This window comes from Tachyglossus aculeatus, chromosome 16 (assembly GCF_015852505.1).
Source record: "Tachyglossus aculeatus isolate mTacAcu1 chromosome 16, mTacAcu1.pri, whole genome shotgun sequence".
NCBI classification, from domain to species: domain Eukaryota; kingdom Metazoa; phylum Chordata; class Mammalia; order Monotremata; family Tachyglossidae; genus Tachyglossus; species Tachyglossus aculeatus.
Window position 1 is genome coordinate 4,354,825 of NC_052081.1, and position 18,988 is coordinate 4,373,812.

General features: G+C 46.9%; 1 protein-coding gene across 4 annotated transcripts in view; it reads right to left on the reverse strand.

Annotated features, from left to right (window-relative positions):
- Positions 1–18,988, reverse strand: part of ILDR2 (immunoglobulin like domain containing receptor 2) — a 67,280-nt gene that overhangs the window by 25,592 nt on the left and 22,700 nt on the right. For all 4 annotated transcript variants that reach the window (XM_038758033.1, XM_038758032.1, XM_038758031.1 and 1 more), the window contains exon 3: positions 18,341–18,460. In XM_038758033.1, coding sequence (XP_038613961.1) covers positions 18,341–18,460 — 120 coding nt within the window. The remainder of the gene's footprint in view (positions 1–18,340; positions 18,461–18,988) is intronic.

Here is an 18,988-nt window from a genome sequence, read left to right on the forward strand (position 1 = left end):
GCTGAGCGACTCAAGAGGTAGCATGGATCAGGGGAAAGAGCATGGGCTTCGGAATCAGAGGTCATGGGTTCAAATTCCGGCTCCCCCAGTCGTCAGCTGTGTGACTTTGGGCAAGTCACCTAACTTCTTTCTAGACTGTGAGCGAGCTGTTGGATAGGGACTGCCTCTATATGTTGCCGACTTGTACTTCCCAAGCTCTTGGTACAGTGCTCTGCACACAGTAAGCGCTCAATAAATATGATTCTCTGTGCCTCAGTTACCTCATCTGTAAAATAGGGATTAAGACTGTGAGCCCCCAGTGGGACAACTTGATCACCTTGTAACCTCCCCAGTGCTTAGAACAGTGCTTTGCACACAGTAAGCACTTAATAAATGCCATTATTATTATTATTATTATTATCCCATCCCCAAACTCTGGATCCTCGGCCGACCCTTCCACCATCCGCCATCCCCCCCAACCTTCCTGGACCCCCTCGCCTTCCGGGACCGTCCCCTCTCTGTTAACCCCCTCCTGCGAAGCAGGCTGCTCTGGTTCATACCAGCGGTAGCCATGGCAACCATAGGGCGGGCGAGGCCCCCGCCATGAATGCTCACTAATTGAAGGCCGACTTTCCTCCCACGGTGATGAGCAACAAGTGAAACAAAAATAGTGAGGGAAAAGGAGAGAGGCAGGAGGGAGAGAAAGGCGGGGGCGGCGGGAGAGGGGAGGCAGGAACAGTAATGCCGGGGAGAAGGAGAAGTTGGAATGCCACCTTCCGCTCCAATCTGACCAGAGGCCCGGGGCTGAGATGTCACCCTTGACCGCAGGGGTTTGTGGAGTTTGGGGGAGATCATCATCATCATCATCAATCGTATTTATTGAGCGCTTACTATGTGCAGAGCACTGTACTAAGCGCTTGGGAAGTACAAACTGGCAACATATAGAGAGAGTCCCTACCCAACAGTGGGCTCACAGTCTAAAAGGGGGAGAAAGAGAACAAGACCAAACATACTAACAAAATAAAATAAATAGAATAGATATGTACAAATAAAATAAATAAATAAATAGAGTAATAAATATGTCCAAACATATATACATATATACAGGTGCTGTGGGGAAGGGAAGGAGGTAAGATGGGGGGATGGAGAGGGGGACGAGGGGGAGAGGGGGAGAGGGGGAGATACGAGGGAATCAGGCCTCGTGGGGCTTCTGTTCTAATAATCATAACGATAATCTGTTAAGTGTCTACCTTGTTGACAAGCAGTGTACTAAGCGCTGGGGGAGGGCCAAGAGAATCAGGTCAGACACAGCCCCTGCCCCTCGTGCTCTTGTGATCTAATAATCATAATAATAATGATGGCATTTATTAAGCACTTACTACGTGCAAAGCACTGTTCTAAGTGCTGGGGGATACGAGGTGATCAGGTTGTCCCACTTGGGGCTCACGGGCTTCATCTCTATTTTACAGATGAGGTAACTGAGGCCCAGAGAAGTGAAGTGACTTGCCCAAGGTCACACAGCTGACAAGTGGCGGGGCCAGGATTCAAACCCGTGACCTCTGACTCCCAAGCCTGTGCGCTTTCCACTGAGCCACGCGGCTTCTCTATGATTGTGGCATTCGTTAAGCGCTTACTATGTGACAAGCACCATACTAAACGCCGGGAGAGAGCCAAACTCTGGCCCACACGAGGCTCACAGTCTAAATAGGAGGGAGTCAATTGTATTTATCATTCATTCATTCATTCATTCAATCGTATTTATTGAGTGCTTACTGTGTGCAGAGCACTGTACTAAGCGCTTGGGAAGTACAAGTTGGCAACATATAAAGGAGGTCCCTACTCAACAACGGGCTCACAGTCTAGAAGGGGGAGACAGAGAATGAAACAAAACATATTAACAGAATAAAATAAATAGAATAAATATGTACAAGTAAAATAAATAAATAGAGTAATAAATAGAGTAATAAACAAATAGAGTAATAGCACTTACTGTGTGCAGAGCACTGTACTAAGCACTTGGGAGAGTACACTATAGCAATATAAAGACACATTTCCTCCCCATAACGAGCTTACTGTCTAGAGGAGGACAGACAGTGAATCCCTGTTTTACAGATGAGGAAAACTGAGGCCCAGAAAAGTGAAGCGACTCGCCCGTAGTCACACAGCAGGCAAATGGCAAGGCTGGGATTAGAATCCAGGTCCTCTGCTTCCTAGGCCCGGGCTCGTTTCCACAGACCTGCTGCTTCCCTAAGAAGGAAGAACTAAGAGGGAAGGAGGACTGGTACCATATACCCATTTTACAGAGGAAGAGACTGAGGCCCAGAGAGGTTCAGTGGCTTGTCTAAAGTCCCACAGCCCACCAAGGGAAGAAATGGAAATCTGGGTCTCCCAACTCCCAGCCTTCAATCAATCAATAAATTGTATTTATTGAGCGCTTACTATGTGATGAGCACTGTACTAAATGCTTGGGAGAGTAAAATCTAACAGAGTTGGAAGCCCTGATCCCTACCCACAACGAGCTTACAGCTGTAAAATCTTTCCACGGGCTCTTCGTGTGGACAGTCCTCTAGATTGTAAGCTTGTTATGGACAAGGAATGCATCTGTTATATTGTTCTGTTGTCCTCTCCCAGGCACTTAGTACAGTGCTTTGCACACAGTAAGCGCTCAATAAATACCAACTGACTGACTGACTGATACTACTGGGTGGGGAACTAGCTAAATGTGCAAGAAAAACCCTGTGGATGGGGTTTAAATGCAGAGTTCTCTCCTGTGACAGGTGAGGGGTGGTATCGCTGCTTTATAGTCTAATTAATGATGTAGTTTATTCATTTATATTAACATCTGTCTCCCCTTCTAGAGTGTTTGCTCATTGTGTTAGCTCATTGGAGAAGCAGCGTGGCTTAGTGGAAAGAGCCCGGGCTTGGGAGTCAGAGGTCGCGGGTTCTAATCCCGACTCTGCCACTCGTCAGCTGTGTGACTTTGGGCAAGTCACTTAACTTCTCTGTGCCTCAGTTCCCTCATCTGGAAAATGGGGATGAAGACTGTGAGCCCCACGTGGGGCAACCTGATCACCTTGTATCTACCCCAGTGCTTAGAACAGTGTTAGGCACATAGTAAGCTCTTAACAAATACCAACATTATTATTGTGGACAGGGAATGTGTCCATTTATTGCTATATTGTACTCTCCCAAGCGCTTAGTACAGCATGGCCTAGTGGATAGGACACAGGCCTGGAAGCCAGAAGGTCATGGGTTCTAATCCCTGCTTCACCACGTGTCTGCTGTGGGACCTTGGGCACGTCACTTCATTTCTCTGTGCCTCAGTTATCTCAGCTGTAAAATGGGGATTTAGACCGCGAACCCCACATAATAATAATAATAATGATGGTATTTGTTAAGCGCTCACTATGTGCAAAGCACTGTTCTAAGCGCTGGGGAGGTTACAAGGTGATCAGGTTGTCCCACGGGGGGCTCACAGTTTTAATCTCCATTTTCCAGATGAGGTAACTGAGGCCCAGAGAAGTGAAGTGACTTGCCCAAAGGCACACAGCTGACAGCTGGTGGAGCCGGGATTTGAACCCATGACCCCTGACTCCAAAGCCCGATAGGGTCCGTGTCCAACTTGATTTTCTTGTATCCACCCTAGCGCTTTGTACCGGCCCACAGTAAGCTCTTAACAAATATCATTATTATTATGCTCCACACACAGTAAGTGCTCAATAAATATGATTGCTTGCTTGATTGCTACCCTTCTGCCCCCGGGGCCGTGTTTTCGGGGGACCGAGGGACCCCTGTCCCCGCTGATGCTGTGGAGGGGACACATTCCCAGCATCCCCTTCAGCTTCTTCTCCTCGGGGCCGCCGCCACGGTCCCTGTTCTAAAAATGGATGGTTTGAAGAAAGGGTGAGTGGGCAGTGCCAGGCAGGGAGGCCACTGCGCTGAATTAGGCCGGGATGCAGAGGTAGGGAGGAGGAGGTGGGAATGGGGAGAAATGGGGGGCCGGCTGTACCGGGTCCTCATGGAGACCCCCTGCCCCACAGCATTGACGCTCCTACCTCACCTCCCTTCTCTCCTGCTCCAGCCCAGCCCGCACCCTCTGCTCCTCCTCCGCTAATCTCCTCCCCGTACCTCGTTCTCGCCTGTCCCGCCATCGACCCCCAGCCCACGTCATCCCCCGGGCCTGGAATGCCCTCCCTCTGCCCACCCGCCAAGCTAGCTCTCTTCCTCCCTTCAAGGCCCTGCTGAGAGCTCACCTCCTCCAGGAGGCCTTCCCAGACTGAACCCCTTCCTTCCTCTCCCCCTCATCCCCCTCTCCATCGCCCCCATCTTACCTCCTTCCCTTCCCCACAGCACCTGTATATATGTTTGTACATGTTTATTACTCAATTTATTTATTTATTTATTTATTTTACTTGTACATAGCTATTCTATTTATTTTATTTTGTTAGTATGTTTGGTTTTGTTCTCTGTTTCCCCCTTTTAGACTGTGAGCCCACTGTTGGGTAGGGACTGTCTCGATATATTGCCAATTTGTACTTCCCAAGAGCTTAGTACAGTGCTCTGCACACAGTAAGCGCTCAATAAATACGATTGATGATGATGATGATGAGCCAGGGCAGACTGGAGGTCAGAATCAGAACCCCCCGGCAAAGACTTAAAGACATCTAGGGCCCGTCCCGGGGGTCGTGGCCCGAAGATGGAAGTGACCGGAGACCGTCCGGCAGAGTGAACTAGTGGAAAGAGCACGGGGCTGAGATTAGAACCCGTGTCTCCCGACTCCCAGCCCCGCCACCGGCCTGCTGGGTGATCTCGGGCAAGTCTCTTGACCTCTCTGGGCCTCGTTTTCCTCCTCTCGAAAATGGAGATAAGATACCTGCTCTCCCTCATTCTTAGGGTATGAGCTTCATGTGAGATTGTGGCTTCCCGTGTAGGATTCCCTCAGACCTACAACCCAGGGCTTAGTGGGTGCTTTGTCACATGGCAAGCACTTAATAAAATACCATTTTTGAGAAAGTGAACAAACCCAATTCCACCCACCACAATTCCCCTGGGATTTTTTTTTTTTCCCAGACGGCTCCTTTGTGCCTTGGGTGAAGACTCCCGGGTTTTGGAAGTCAGACAGGAGCTTTTTTTCTGTCTCAACAAAAGGATTTAGTCCTTCCTGCTTTCCCGGCAGCCTCTTGCTCATTCCAAAGAAGCAGTGTGGCCTAGTGGATAGAACACGGTCCTGGGAATCAGAAGGGCCTGGGTTTGAATCCTGGCAGTGTCAGAGGGCCCTGGAGTGACAAAGCAGCCTTAATCCCCTAACCAAGCGCTTAGTTTGTACTCATGGATGCCCAAGCACTGAATGCTCCGGAAGCCAAGGCTGTTTATTGCTGGATTGCCTCTTCCGAGTGCTTAGTACAGTATTCTGCACACAGTAAGCACTCAATAAATACAATTGAATGAATGAATGAATGACCCCACTTTCTCCAAATGCAGCAGACCCACTCACCCCCCGGGGTCGGGGGGGAGGGGAAGGGGAGGAGAATAATAATAATAATAATGATAATTATGGTATTTGTAAGGTGGTTACTATGAGCCAGGCAGCCAGCCCTTCTTATCAATCAATCAATCAATGGTATCTATTGAGCGCTTAATGTTTGCAGAGCACTGTACTAAGCGAGTGGTAAGGTGTTTTCCTACAAGTCAGGAATTCCACCGGAGATGCTGAGAGATTGACTGGGGGAGTGTGGCTGCGTAATTAATTCCTTCTTCTCCCTGCCAACAGTAAACTTTCCTTTCTTCGTCCCCCCTCCCTCCTTTTCTCCCCTCCTCTCTGTTTGTGCATCTCGGAGAGAAATAGCAGCAGCCACTGGTGGAGATCAAAGTTTCCCCCTGAAACAAAGACCGCCAAGGAAGCCGTTGCCATGGGAACTCTCCCGGCTTCGTCGGCAAATCTCGGTTCTTTTGGCGGTGGGGGGACTGGGGGCTTTGGGGCTGCTGTCAGATGGGGAAGAGAGGAGTAGGGAAGACGCCCTTTGCAACAAGTAGCACTTCTGAAGGCCGTGAAATAAAAATCATGGGGGCGGGAGGCAGGAGAGGAGGTTGGAGGGTTGGCTGGATTGGCAATCTTCTTGCCAGCTGGATTTTCGTTGGGGAATTTCAACTCGAGCCATTCTAGGGCATAATAATAGTTGTGATAATAATAATAATGGTATCTGTTAAGCGCTAACTATGTTTGCTAGGCACTGTTCTAAGCGCTGCGGCGGAGCAGATCGGGTTGGACACAGTCCCTGTCCCACATGGGGCTCGCAGCCTCAATCCCCATTTTGCAGATGAGGGAACCGAGGCCCAGAGAAGTGAAGCGGTTTGCCCAAGGTCACACAGCAGACGAGTGGCGGAGCCGGGGTGGGAACCCAGTTCCTTCTGACTCCCAGTTCACAAGTCCATGTGGTCCCAGCCAACCAATCAATGTCGGTGGTATTTATTAAGCGCTTACCATGTACAGAGCATTGTACTAAGCAATGCCCTCCCCCTGCCCGTTATACTCAATCTCAGAGTCTGATCCCGGCGGAACAGACTTTTGGACTTTGGCCACCCACGCCTTGGTGACTACTTGTTGGACACTTGTCAGAACTTGGGAGCATACAGTACAACAGAATTAGCAGACACAATCCCTGTCCTGAAGGAATTTACGGTCTCGAGACGGGGAACCTCTGACTAGGGCACCGAAGGATGCTCGGAGAAACAGTGTGAGGTTGTCCTTTCTACTAAAACATCCTGGCCAAGTGCTTAGTACAGAGCTCAGCACACAGTAAGCGCTTAATAAATACGATCGAATGAATTACTGGATCTTTCAGGTACACGTGATTCACCTCTAGTGCAGGAACTGTGTTCTTGCAATATGCCATGTTAAGGAAACTTGAAATATAACAGTCGTTCATGTCTGTGCACACAACTGTTTCTTCTGACTCTGTTGTGTTTTGGGGTTTTTTTTAAATGGTTATTTGTTAAGAGAAGCAGTATGGCTCAATGGAAAGAGCCCGGGCTTTGGAGACAGAGGTCATGGGGTCAAATCCCGGCTCCGCCAATTGTCAGCTGTGTGACTTTGAGCAAGTCACTTCGATCAATCAATCAATCGTATTTATTGAGCACTTACTGTGTGCAGAGCACTGTACTAAGCGCTTGGGAAGTACAAGTTGGCAACATATAGAGACGGTCCCTACCCAACAGTGGGCTCACAGTCTAGAAGGGGGAGACAGAGAACAAAACAAAACATATTAACAAAATAAAATAAATAGAATAAATATGTACAAATAAAATAAATAGAGTACTAAATACATACAAACATATATACATATATACATGTGCTGTGGGGAGGGGAAGGAGGTAAGACCGCGGGGAGGGGGAGGGGGAGGAGGGGGAGAAATCATGGAGAAGTCATGGGTTCAAATCCCAGCTCTGCCAATTGTCAACTGTGTGACTTTGGGCAAGTCTTAACTTCTCTGTGCCTCAGTTACCTCATCTGGAAAATGGGGATTAAGACTGTGAGCCCCCCGTGGGACAACCTGATCGCCTTGTAACCTCCCCAGCGCTTAGAATAGTGCCTTACACAAAGTAAGTGCTTAATAATATAATAATAATAATAATAATAATAATGGCATTTGTTAAGCGCTTACTATGTGCAAAGCACTGTTCTAAGAGCTGGGGAGGTTACAAGGTGATCAGGTTGCCCCACGGGGGGCTCACACCCTTCATCCCCGTTTTACAGATGATGTAACTGAGGCTCAGAGCAGTGAAGTGACTTACCCAAGGTCACACAGCAGACTTGTGGTGGAGCCGGGAGTCGACCCTATGATCTCTGGCTCCAAAGCCCATGCTCTTTCCACTGAGCCACGATGCCATTATTATTATTATTATTATTATTATTATTATTATTATTATTAAGCGCTCAGTATGTGTCAAGCACTGCTGTAAGCACTAGGGTAGATATAAGTGAATTAGTTTGGAGACAGTTTCTGTCCTGCGTGGGGCTCACAGTCTAAGTAGGAGGAAGAACAGGAGAACTGGGGCACAGAGAAGTGAAGTGACTGGCCCAGGGTCACACCACAGGTAGATGGCGGGGCCGGGATTAGAATCCAAGTCCTCTGACTCCCAGGGACGTCCTCTTTCTACTAGGCCAGCCTGCTTCTCTGTTGAATCCAAAGCAGGCTTGCGTCATCAGAAGAAGGTGGTTGATGCTAGGCCACACCTCCTTCTGCATCTTTTCTCCCATTTTTAGGGTTTTTTTGTTAAAAAAAGCATCCCATCATCTGCTGATCATTTCGTTCTCCCACCTCTCAGCTGCTGATTCCCTCCAGACGGTTGAAGCACATGGAAAACCGCCGTTTTCCCCCCAAATTTGGCTTTATAAATGTGGATGGGGATCATAATAATAAAAATAATAATAGTGGTATTTGTTAAGCGCTTACTATGTGTCAAGCACTGTTCTAAGTGCTGGGGTAGATACAAGACAATCAGGGTGGACACAGTCCCCGTTCCACATGGGGATAGCAGCCTTAATCCCAAAATGAGGTCACTGAGGCCCAGAAAAGTGAAGTGACTTGTCCAGGGTCACACAGCAAACAAGCAGCGGAGCCGGGATTAGAACCATCGAACCTACCCACTCTATTGGGTTCTCCCAAGCGCTTAGTACACTGCTCTGCCCGCAGTAAGTGCTGAATAGATGCCACCAAAAATGTGGCAATCAATCAGTCGCATTTATTGAGTGCTTACTGTGTGCAGAGCTAACTGTACTAAGCGCTTGGGAGAAGCAGCGTGGCTCAGTGGGAAGAGCCCGGGCTTGGGAGTCAGAGGTCATGGGTTCAAATGTTGGCTCTGCCACTTGTCAGCTGGGTGACTTTGGGCAAGTCACTTCACTTCTCTGGGCCTCAGTGACCTCATCTGTAAAATGGGGATTAAGACTGTGAGCCCCCTGTGGGACAACCTGATCACCTTGTAACCTGCCCAGCTCTTAGAACAGTGCTTTGCACATAGTAAGCGCTTAATAACTGCCATTATTATTATTATTATTACAATATGGCAGAGTTGGTAGACATGTTCCTTGCCCACAGTGAGCTGACAATCTAGAGGAAGAGACAGACAATATAAATTAATAAATGATGAATATGGACATAGTCAATCATCTTTATTGGGAGCTTACTGTGGGCAGAGCACTGTACTAAGCGCTTTGGGTGTATAACAATAGAACAGATACATAAGTGCTGTGTGGGTGAGGGAGGGGTGATTAAAGGGAGTAAATCCAAGTGCAAGGGCAACGCAGAAAGGCTTGAGAGAAGAGGAAATGAAGGTTTGGTCAGGAAAGACCTCTTAATAATGATAATAATAATGATAATAAAAAGGCATTTGTTAAGCGCTTACTAATAGCAACGCCCTACCATCTTCCCCTCCCCACAGCACCTGTATATATGTTTGTACAGATTTATTACTCTATTTATTTTACTTGTGCATATTTACTATTCTATTTATTTTGTCAATGTGCATCTAGCTTTACTTCTATTTATTCCGACGACTTGACACCTGACCACATGTTTCGTTTTGTTGTCGGTCTCCCTCTTCTAGACTGTGAGCCCGTTGTTGGGGAGGGACCGTCTCTAGATGTTGCCAACTTGTACTTCCCAAGCGCTTAGTCCAGTGCTCTGCACACAGTAAGCGCTCAATAAATTCGATTGAATGAATGAATGAATGCCAGGCACTGTTCTAAGCACTCTGGTAGATACAAGATAATTGGGTTGGACACAGTCCCTGTCCCGCGTGGAGCTCACAGTCTTAATCCCCATTTTCCAGACGCGGGACCTGCGGCCCAGAGAAGTGACTTGCCTAAGATCACACAGCAGATGGGTGGCGGAACCGGGATTAGAACCCATGACCTCCTGATTCCCATCATCATCATCATCATCATCATCATCAATCGTATTTATTGAGCGCATACTATGTGCAGAGCACTGTACTAAGCGCTTGGGAAGTACAAATTGGCAACATATAGAGACAGTCCCTACCCAACAGTGGGCTCACAGTCTAAAAGGGGGAGACAGAGAACAAAACCAAACATCCTAACAAAATAAAATAAACAGAATAGATATGTACAAGTAAAATAAATAAATAAAAATAAACAAATAAATAAATAAATAAATAAATAAATAAATAAATAAATAGAGTAATAAATATGTACAAACATATATCCATATATACAGGTGCTGTGGGGAAGGGAAGGAGGTAAGATGGGATGGAGAGGGGGACGATGGGGAGAGGAAGGAAGGGGCTCAGTCTGGGAAGGCCTCCTGGAGAAGGTGGGCTTCCCAGGCCTGGGCTCTACCCATTAGGTCGTGCCGCTTCTCCGGAGGAGATATGCTTTTAAATATTGCTTTGGGGCAAGTCACTTAACTTCTCTGGGCCTCAGTTACCTCATCTGTAAAATGGGCATTGAGACTGTGAGCCCCACGTTGGACAACCTGATCACCTTGTAACCTTCCCACTGCTTAGAACAGTTCTTTGCACATAGTAAGCACTTAACAAATGCCATTATTATTATTATTATTATTATTATTATCACATATGATATTTTAATATAATCCATATGATTTCAATTTAACGTGTTTCTGCGGCCTTTACACCCTGCGAGGTTTCAGAGCATCCTATCGCTCTAGGACTGCCCCGCAGTCCCCATGGCAATAGGTTTCCAACAAAACGCTGTACTGGGCAACTAAACACGCTCACAATTAGCTAATTGCAGGCTCCGCGAGCCTCTTGTTCCCCCAAACTTGGCCAGCGCTACTATGTGATTAGGCAAAAATGAATCTTTTTTCTTTTCTCTTGTTTCCTTCTGGTCCGGAGATTGGCAACAGATTCTAATTCTGATTTCTCCTAGTGTTTGTCAGCAGTTGTGACGTGAGCCTCTCGCTTTTGTCCTCCAAGTATTCGTGGGCACTTTAATTCAGATGCAAACTAGCAGTCGATGGGCTCCCGGGAAATTCTCGAGAACTTAAAACCCCTCACCCAAATGAGTCCGGACTTTAAACTCGTTGTGGGCAGGGATTGCCTCTCTTTATTGCTCTCTGCTACTCTCCCAAACGCTCAGTACAGTCCTTCGCACACAATAAATACGATTGGCTGAATGGATGAAATGAATCATTCCACCTGTTAGCAGGGTGGTCGTTATTATCAGTGTCAGAAGGAGAAGCAGCAGCGGGTGGCCTAATAGAAAGAATTTGGGTTTAGGAGTCAGAGGACCTGGGTTCTAATCCTGGTTCTGCTCATAGAGCAGTGCTTGGCATATAGTGAGCACTTAACAGTTATCATCATTATTAGCCTGCCACTTGCCTGCTGGGTGAACTTGGGTAAGTCACTTCACTTTCATTCAATCGTATTTATTGAGCGCTTACTGTGTGCAGAGCACTGGACTAAGCTCTTGGAAAGTACAGTTTGGCAACAGATAATAATAATAATAACGACGGCATTTATTAAGCGCTTACTATGTGCAAAGCACTGTTCTAAGCGCTGGGGAGGATACAAGGTGATCAGGTTGTCCCATGGGGGGCTCACAGTCTTCATCCCCATTTTACAGATGAGGGAACTGAGGCACAGAGAAGTTAAGTGACTTGCCCAAAGTCACACAGCTGACAGTTTGCGGAGCCGGAATTTAAACCCATGACCTCTGACTCCAAAGCCCGGGCTCTAAGATAGAGACAACAGATAGAGACAATCCCTACCCAACAATGGGCTCACAGTCTAGAAGCAAGAAGCAGCGTGGCTCAGTGGAAAGAGGCCGGGCTTTGGAGTCCGAGGTCATGGGTTCAAATCCCGACTCTGCCGCTTGTCAGCTGGGTGACTTTGGGCAAGTCACTTCACTTCTCTGTGCCTCAGTTCCCTCATCTGTAAAATGGGGATTAAGACTGTAAGCCCCCCGTGGGACAACCTGATCACCTTGTAACCTCCCCAGCACTTAGAACAGTGCTTTGCACATAGTAAGCACTTAAATGCCATTATCATTATTATTATTATTATTACTAGAAGGGGGAGACAGATAAAACAAAACAAAACACTTCATTTATGTGGGCCTCGGTTTCCTCATCTGTCAGGTGGGGATTCAATAATAATAATGATGGCATTTATTAAGTGCTTACTATGTGCAAAGCACTGTTCTACATGTTCTCCCTCTTAGCCTCATGTGGGACAAGGATTGCATCAGTCGGCTTATCTTGGGTCTATTCCAGCGTTTAGTACAGTGCTTGGTACGTAGTAAGCGCTTAACAAATATCACAACTGTTATTAGAAGGAAAAACCAAATAGCAAAGAGAAGTGATTTAACAAGTCACTCAGAAAATCAGGAGTAGATTCATTCATTCATTCAATCAAATTTATTGAGCGCTTACTAGATTCATTCATTCATTCAATCAAATTTATTGAGCGCTTACTGTGTGCACAGCACTGTACTAAGTGCTTGGAAAGTACAATTCAGCAATAAAGAGAGACAATCCCTGCCCACCCTTCAAGAGCACCATGGCCTTGTGGATAGAGCACGGGCCTGAGAGTGAGAGGACCTGGGTTCTAATCCTGACTCTACCACCCGAGTGGCTCTGCTGTATGGCCTTGGGCAAGTCACTTTGCTTCTCTGGGCCTCAGTTCCCTCATCTGTAAAATGGAGAATAATACCGCAAGCCCCCCAGGATATGGACTGTGTCCAACCTGATTAGCTTGTATCTACCCCAGCACTTAGTACAGTGCTTGGCACATAGTAAGCGCTTAACAAATATCATTAGCAGAACTCAGGAGAGTTAGACAGAAATGAGACTCTTTCCTTCTAGGGAAACTGTGTTTCCAACACTCAGGATTACCAATCTTCCAATGCTGACCCTAGATTGTAAACTCATTATGGGCAGGGAACTCTGTTGTATTGGCCTCTCCCAAGCGCTTAGTACAGTGATCTGTGCATAGTAAGCACTTACTTTAAATCCTGAGTATTTCTACTTCACATTTCTCAACTGCATTTCTCTTGGGAAAAACCAAATTACCCTCTCTCTTTCATTTTAAACCTTTGAGTGTGTGTCAATCAGTGGTATTTAATGAGTGCTTATAGTGTGCAGAGCACTGTACTAAGCGCTTGGGTTAGTTGGTAGACATGTTCCTTGCCCACAAGAAGTTTACAGTCTAAAGGGGGAGACAGATATTAATATAAATAAATAGGTAAATAAATTATGGATATCTACAGGCTGTGGGTCTGAGGGTGAGGTGACTATCAGGTGCTTAAAGGATCTATCAGTTGCTTTCTTTCCTCCCTTACAATATCTAGGTACTACCAATCAATGGTACTTATTGAGCGCTTACTGTGTGCAGAGCACTGTATTAAAGGCATGGGAGAGTACACTACAGCAGAGTTGGGAGACGCGGAAATAAGAGTTAAAGCAAATGAAACTCCGAAGGGAAGAAAAATGGGGAACTCAAGCTAATCCATTATGAGAACATTAAAAAAGAAGAAAAAAGTAGATATATATATACTTGGACTACGTACAGTGACGCGGTTTGCTGTTGTTTGTTATTCCCTTTTATCATTTCATTGGATTTTCACTCCTCGGATTTCTAAATTTAGGCCCAGGGCAAGTCATTTCACATGCATGTGCTTCCAAAACCAAGGCTGAGGGTTTCTGTTCGTGAGGATCAGGATCAAGGCATAATGGGAAAGCCGCAGAGAAGCAGCGTGGGTGTGGCGGGATAGAGCCCGGGCCTGGGAGTTAGAGGGTCATGGGTTCTAATCCCGCCTCATCTGTAAAAATGGGGGTTAAGATTGTGAGCCCCATGTGGGACAACCTGCTTACCTTTGTGTCTACCCCAGCGCTTAGTACAGTGCTTGGCACACAGTAAGCGCTTAACAAATACTCTAATTATTATTATTATTGGGAGTCAGGGGTCGTGGGTTCTAATCCCGGCCCCACCACTTGTCTGCTGTGTGACCTTGGGCAGGTCACTTCACTTCTCTATGCCTCAGTTGCCTCCTCTGGAAAACGGGGATGGAGGCTGTGAGACAGGGACTGTGTCCAACCCAATTTGCTGGTATCCACCCCAGCGCTTAGTACAGTGTCGGCACATAGTAAGCTCTTGGCTCTCTCTTCCTTCAGTGGCTCCCCTCCCTCCCAAGGGAATTGTTGTAAGCGTCTTGTGGGCAGGGATCGTGTCTACCAACTCTATTGACTTGGGCGCTCAGTACAGCGCCCTGCACACAGTAAGTGCTCAATCAATGCCATCGATCGATTGAATTATCCTACAAACTGAACCTGAACAACTCACAAATTGTTTCATGCAGAGCTTCTTCCCCGCATTTCCCATTTGCCAAAGTTCTTCACCTTGCCCTTCAATTCTAATCCCATCTCTGCCAATCTATCGCGTGACCTTGGACAAGTCACTTCTCCGTGCCCATTTCCTCATCTGCAAAAATAGAGATTTAGTCACTGTTCTCCCTCTACCTAAGTCTGTGAGCCCCATGGTGAGGCCCAATAATAATAATGGTATCTGTTAAGCGCTTACTATGTGCCACGCACTGTTCTAAGTGCTGGGGGAGATACAAGGTGATCAGGTTGTCCCACGTGTGGCTCATAGTCTTAATCCCCATTTTACAGATGAGGTAACTGAGGACAGAGAAGTTAAGTGACTTGCCCAAGGTCACCCAGCTGACAAATGGCGGGGCCAGGATTGGAACCCACAACCACTGACTCCCAATAATAATAATAATTGCAGTATTTGTTAAGCGCTTACTATGTAAGCTTACGCTGAGAAGCAGCGTGGCTCAGTGGAAAGAGCCCGGGCTTTGGAGTCCAAGGTCATGGGTTCAAATCCCGGCTCTGCCAATTGTCAGCTGGGTGACTTTGGGCAAGTCACTTCACTTCTCTGGGCCTCAGTTCCCTCTTCTGTAAAATGGGGATTAAAAACTGTGAGCCCCCCGTGGGACAGCCTGATCCCCTTGTAACCTCCCCAGCGCTTAGAACAGTGCTTTGCACATAGTAAGCGCTTAAGAAATGCCATCATTATTATTGTGTGCCAAGCACTGTACTAAGTGCTGGGAGAGACACAAAGGTAAGCAGGTTGTCCTATGTGGGGCTCACAATCTTAACCCCCCATTTTTACAGATGAGGTAACTGAGGCACAGAGAAGTTAAGTGGCTTGCCCAAGGTCACCCAGCAGACAGGTGACGGGGCCGGGATTTGAACCCACAACCTCTGACTCCCAAGTGTGGGCTCTTTCCACTGAGCCACGCTGCTTCTACCTGATAATCTTGTATCTGGACAGCGCTTGGCACACAGTAAGCACGTAACAAATACCACCACACTAATGATTCTCTTTTACGTGGAAATCAACTGGGGCGGGGGAAAAACGAGGCAAGGACCTCGATATCTTGGAAAAACCTATGGATTCCTTCCAGCCTCGAGCCCTTTGTGTTATTTTTAGCCCCTCATCTGAGAGAAACAAATGCGTAATTTGAAAACGAGAGAAGCGGAAGGGATGAGAAGGGGGAGAAAGGAAAATGCAAGACAAACAGCTGGGATGTAGCGAGCAGGAGAAAAAGTTGGAATAACCCTGCGGGAGGGCAGCCGTCTTCAAGCCACACGAAGGTCTTGAGTTCGAGCCAGGTAAAAGAGTGACCACGTCTGTGTCTGCGTTCATCATCAACATCAATCGTATTTATTGAGCGCTTACTATCATCATCATCATCAATCGTATTTATTGAGCGCTTACTACGTGCAGAGCACTGTACTAAGCGCTTGGGAAGTACAAATTGGCAACATATAGAGACAGTCCCTACCCAACAGTGGGCTCACAGTCTAAAAGGGGGAGACAGAGAACAAAACCAAACATACTAACAAAATAAAATAAATAGAATAGATATGTACAAATAAAATACATAAATAATAGAGTAAAAAATATGTACAAACATATATCCATATATACAGGTGCTGTGGGGAAGGGAAGGAGGTAAGATGGGGGGGATGGAGAGGGGGACGAGGGGGAGAGGAAGGAAGGGGCTCAGTCTGGGAAGGCCTCCTGGAGGAGGTGAGCTCTCAGCAGGGCCTTGAAGGGAGGGAGAGAGCTAGCTTGGCGGATGGGCAGAGGGAGGGCATTCCAGGCCCGGGGGATGACGTGGGCAGAGCACTGTACTAAGCGCTTGGGAAGTACAAATTGGCAACATATAGAGACAGTCCCTACCCAACAGTGGGATCACAGTCTAAAAGAGAATACCCGGGATAGACCGTGTGTGGCTCCGGACCTTCGGCGAGACAGAGCGAAGCGGCAGGGAGCCTGCTAGAGAAAGACAAGAGAGGCAGCGTGGCCTAGTGGGTAGAGCCCGGGCCTGGGAATCGGAGGATCTGGGTTCTAATCCCGGCTCCCCTCCGTGTCTGCTGTGTGACGACTCACTTCACTTCTCCGTACCTCAGTTCCCTCATCTGCAAAATGGGGATTGAGAATGTGAGCCCCGCGTGGGATATGGACTGTACATGGCCTGATTAGCTTGTAACTACCCCAGCGCTTAATGCAGTGCCTGGCACATAGTAAACGCTTAACTTACTACATAGTAAGGCCCTACTGAGAGCTCACCTCCTCCAGGAGGCCTTCCCAGACTGAGCCCCTTCCTTCCTCTCCTTCTCGTCTCCCTCTCCATCCCCCCATCTTACCTCCTTCCCTTCCCCTCAGCACCTGTATATATGTATATATGTTTGTACAGATTTATTACTCTATTTATTTATTTATTTATTTTACTTGTACATATCTAGTCTATTTATTTTATTTTGTTAGGATGTTTGGTTTTGTTCTCTGTCTCCCCCTTTTAGACTGTGAGCCCACTGTTGGGTAGGGACTGACTCTATATGTTGCCAACTTGTACTTCCCAAGCGCTTAGTACAGTGCTCTGCACACAGTAAGCGCTCAATAAATACGATTGATGATGATGATGATGTGGGGTAGGGACTGTCTCTATATGTTGCCAACTGGTACTTCCCAAGTGCCTAATACAGTGCTCTGCACACAGTAAGTGCTTAATAAATACGACTGATTGATTGGTTGATTGATTAACAAATTCTATCAATCCATCCATCAAATGTATTTATCGAGCGCTTACTGTGTGTGGAGCACTGTACTAAGTGCTTGGCTGAGTACAATATAAGCAGAGGAGCAGCGTGGCTCAGTGGAAAAGAGTCCGGGCTTTGGAGTCAGAGGTCATGGGTTCAAATCCCGGCTCTGCCAACTGTCAGCTGTGTGACTTTGGGCAAGTCACAACTTCTCTGTGCCTCAGTTCCCTCATCTGTAAAATGGAGATTAAGACTGTGAGACCCCGTGGGACAACCTGATCACCTTGTACCTCCCCAGTGCTTAGAACAGTGCTTTGCACATAGTAAGCACTTAATAAATGCCATTATTATTATTATTATTATTATTATTATTATTATTATTATTATAACAGAGCTGGTAGATCCGTTCCTTGCCCACAATGAGTTTACAGTCTAGAGGGGGAGACAAATATTAATAGAAATAAATATTACAGATATGTACACAAATATTCTGTGATTGAGGGTAAGGGGGGCATGGATTGTGTCAAACCCGATTAGCTTGTATCTACCCCAGCACTTAGTAAAGTGCCTGGCATGGAGTAAGCGCCAAATACCATTTTAAAAAATTGAACAAAAACAAAAAGAACAAAAATGACAAGAAGCAGCATAGTATAGTGGATAGAGCTTGAGCCTGGGAGTTGGAAGGTCATGGGTTCTAATCCCAGCTCAGCCACTTGTCTGCTGTGTGACCTTGGGCATTTCATTTCACTTCTCTGTGCCTCAGTTGCCTCATCTGTAAAATGGGAATTGTGACTATGAGCCCCACGTGGGACAGGGACTGTGTCCAACCCAATTTGCTTGTACTTATCCCAGTGCCTGGCACATAGTAAGTGCCTAACAAACACTATAAATAATAATAATAAATAATAATAATAAAAGAAAGCCCTTTATTATATTAATAATTATTACAATAAAGAAGCAGTGTAGCCTAGAGGAAGGAGCCCAGGCTTGGGAGTCAGAGGATGTGGGTTCTAATCCCGGCTCCGCCACTTGTCTGCCGTGTGATCTTGGGCAGGTCATTTCACTTCTCTGGGCCTCAGTTACCTCATCTGTAAAATGGAGATGAAGACTGTGAGCTCCACGTGGGACAACCAAATTGCCTTGTATCTACCCCAGCGCTTAGAACAGGGCTTGGCACATGGTAAGTGCTTAACAAATACCATTATTATGATTATAATTATGATAATGAAAAGGAAGAAGATGGGAGGGTCCATGGATCCAGCACTCACCCAACACCAGGAGTTCTACCGCATCCTCATTCTTGCCCTCCACGTCGTCGGGTGTGATGATGATGCAGTAATAGAGCCCGCTGTCTCCCCACATGAGCTTCCCGATCTGAAGATCCGCGTCTGAGAGGGCAAAAGAAAACATGGCCCGCTGGAAAGGTCTCAGGCCTCGGAGTCAGAGGCTCCGGGTTCCAATCCCAGCTCTGCCGTTTGCCTGCTGTGTGACTTGGGGTTAGTGTCCTCATTTCCCTGAGGTCCATTTCCTTGTCTGTAAAATGGGGATTCAACGCCTGTTGTCTATCCCTCTTGGGCTGGGAGCCCTAGGTGGGACGGTGGGAATGCCCTCTCTCTGCCCATCCGTCAAGCTCGCTCTCTTCCTCCCTTCAAGGCCCTACTGAGAGCTCACCTCCTCCAGGAGGCCTTCCCACACTCAGCCCCTTCCTTCCTCTCCCCCTCGTCCCCCTCTCCACCCCCCATCTTACCTCCTTCCCTTCCCCACAGCCCCTGTATATATGTATATATGTTTGTACATATTTGTTACTCTATTTATTTATTTATTTTACCTGTACATATCTATTCTATTTATTTTATTTTGTTAGTATGTTTGGTTTTGTTCTCTGTCTCCCCCTTTTAGACTGTGAGCCCACTGTT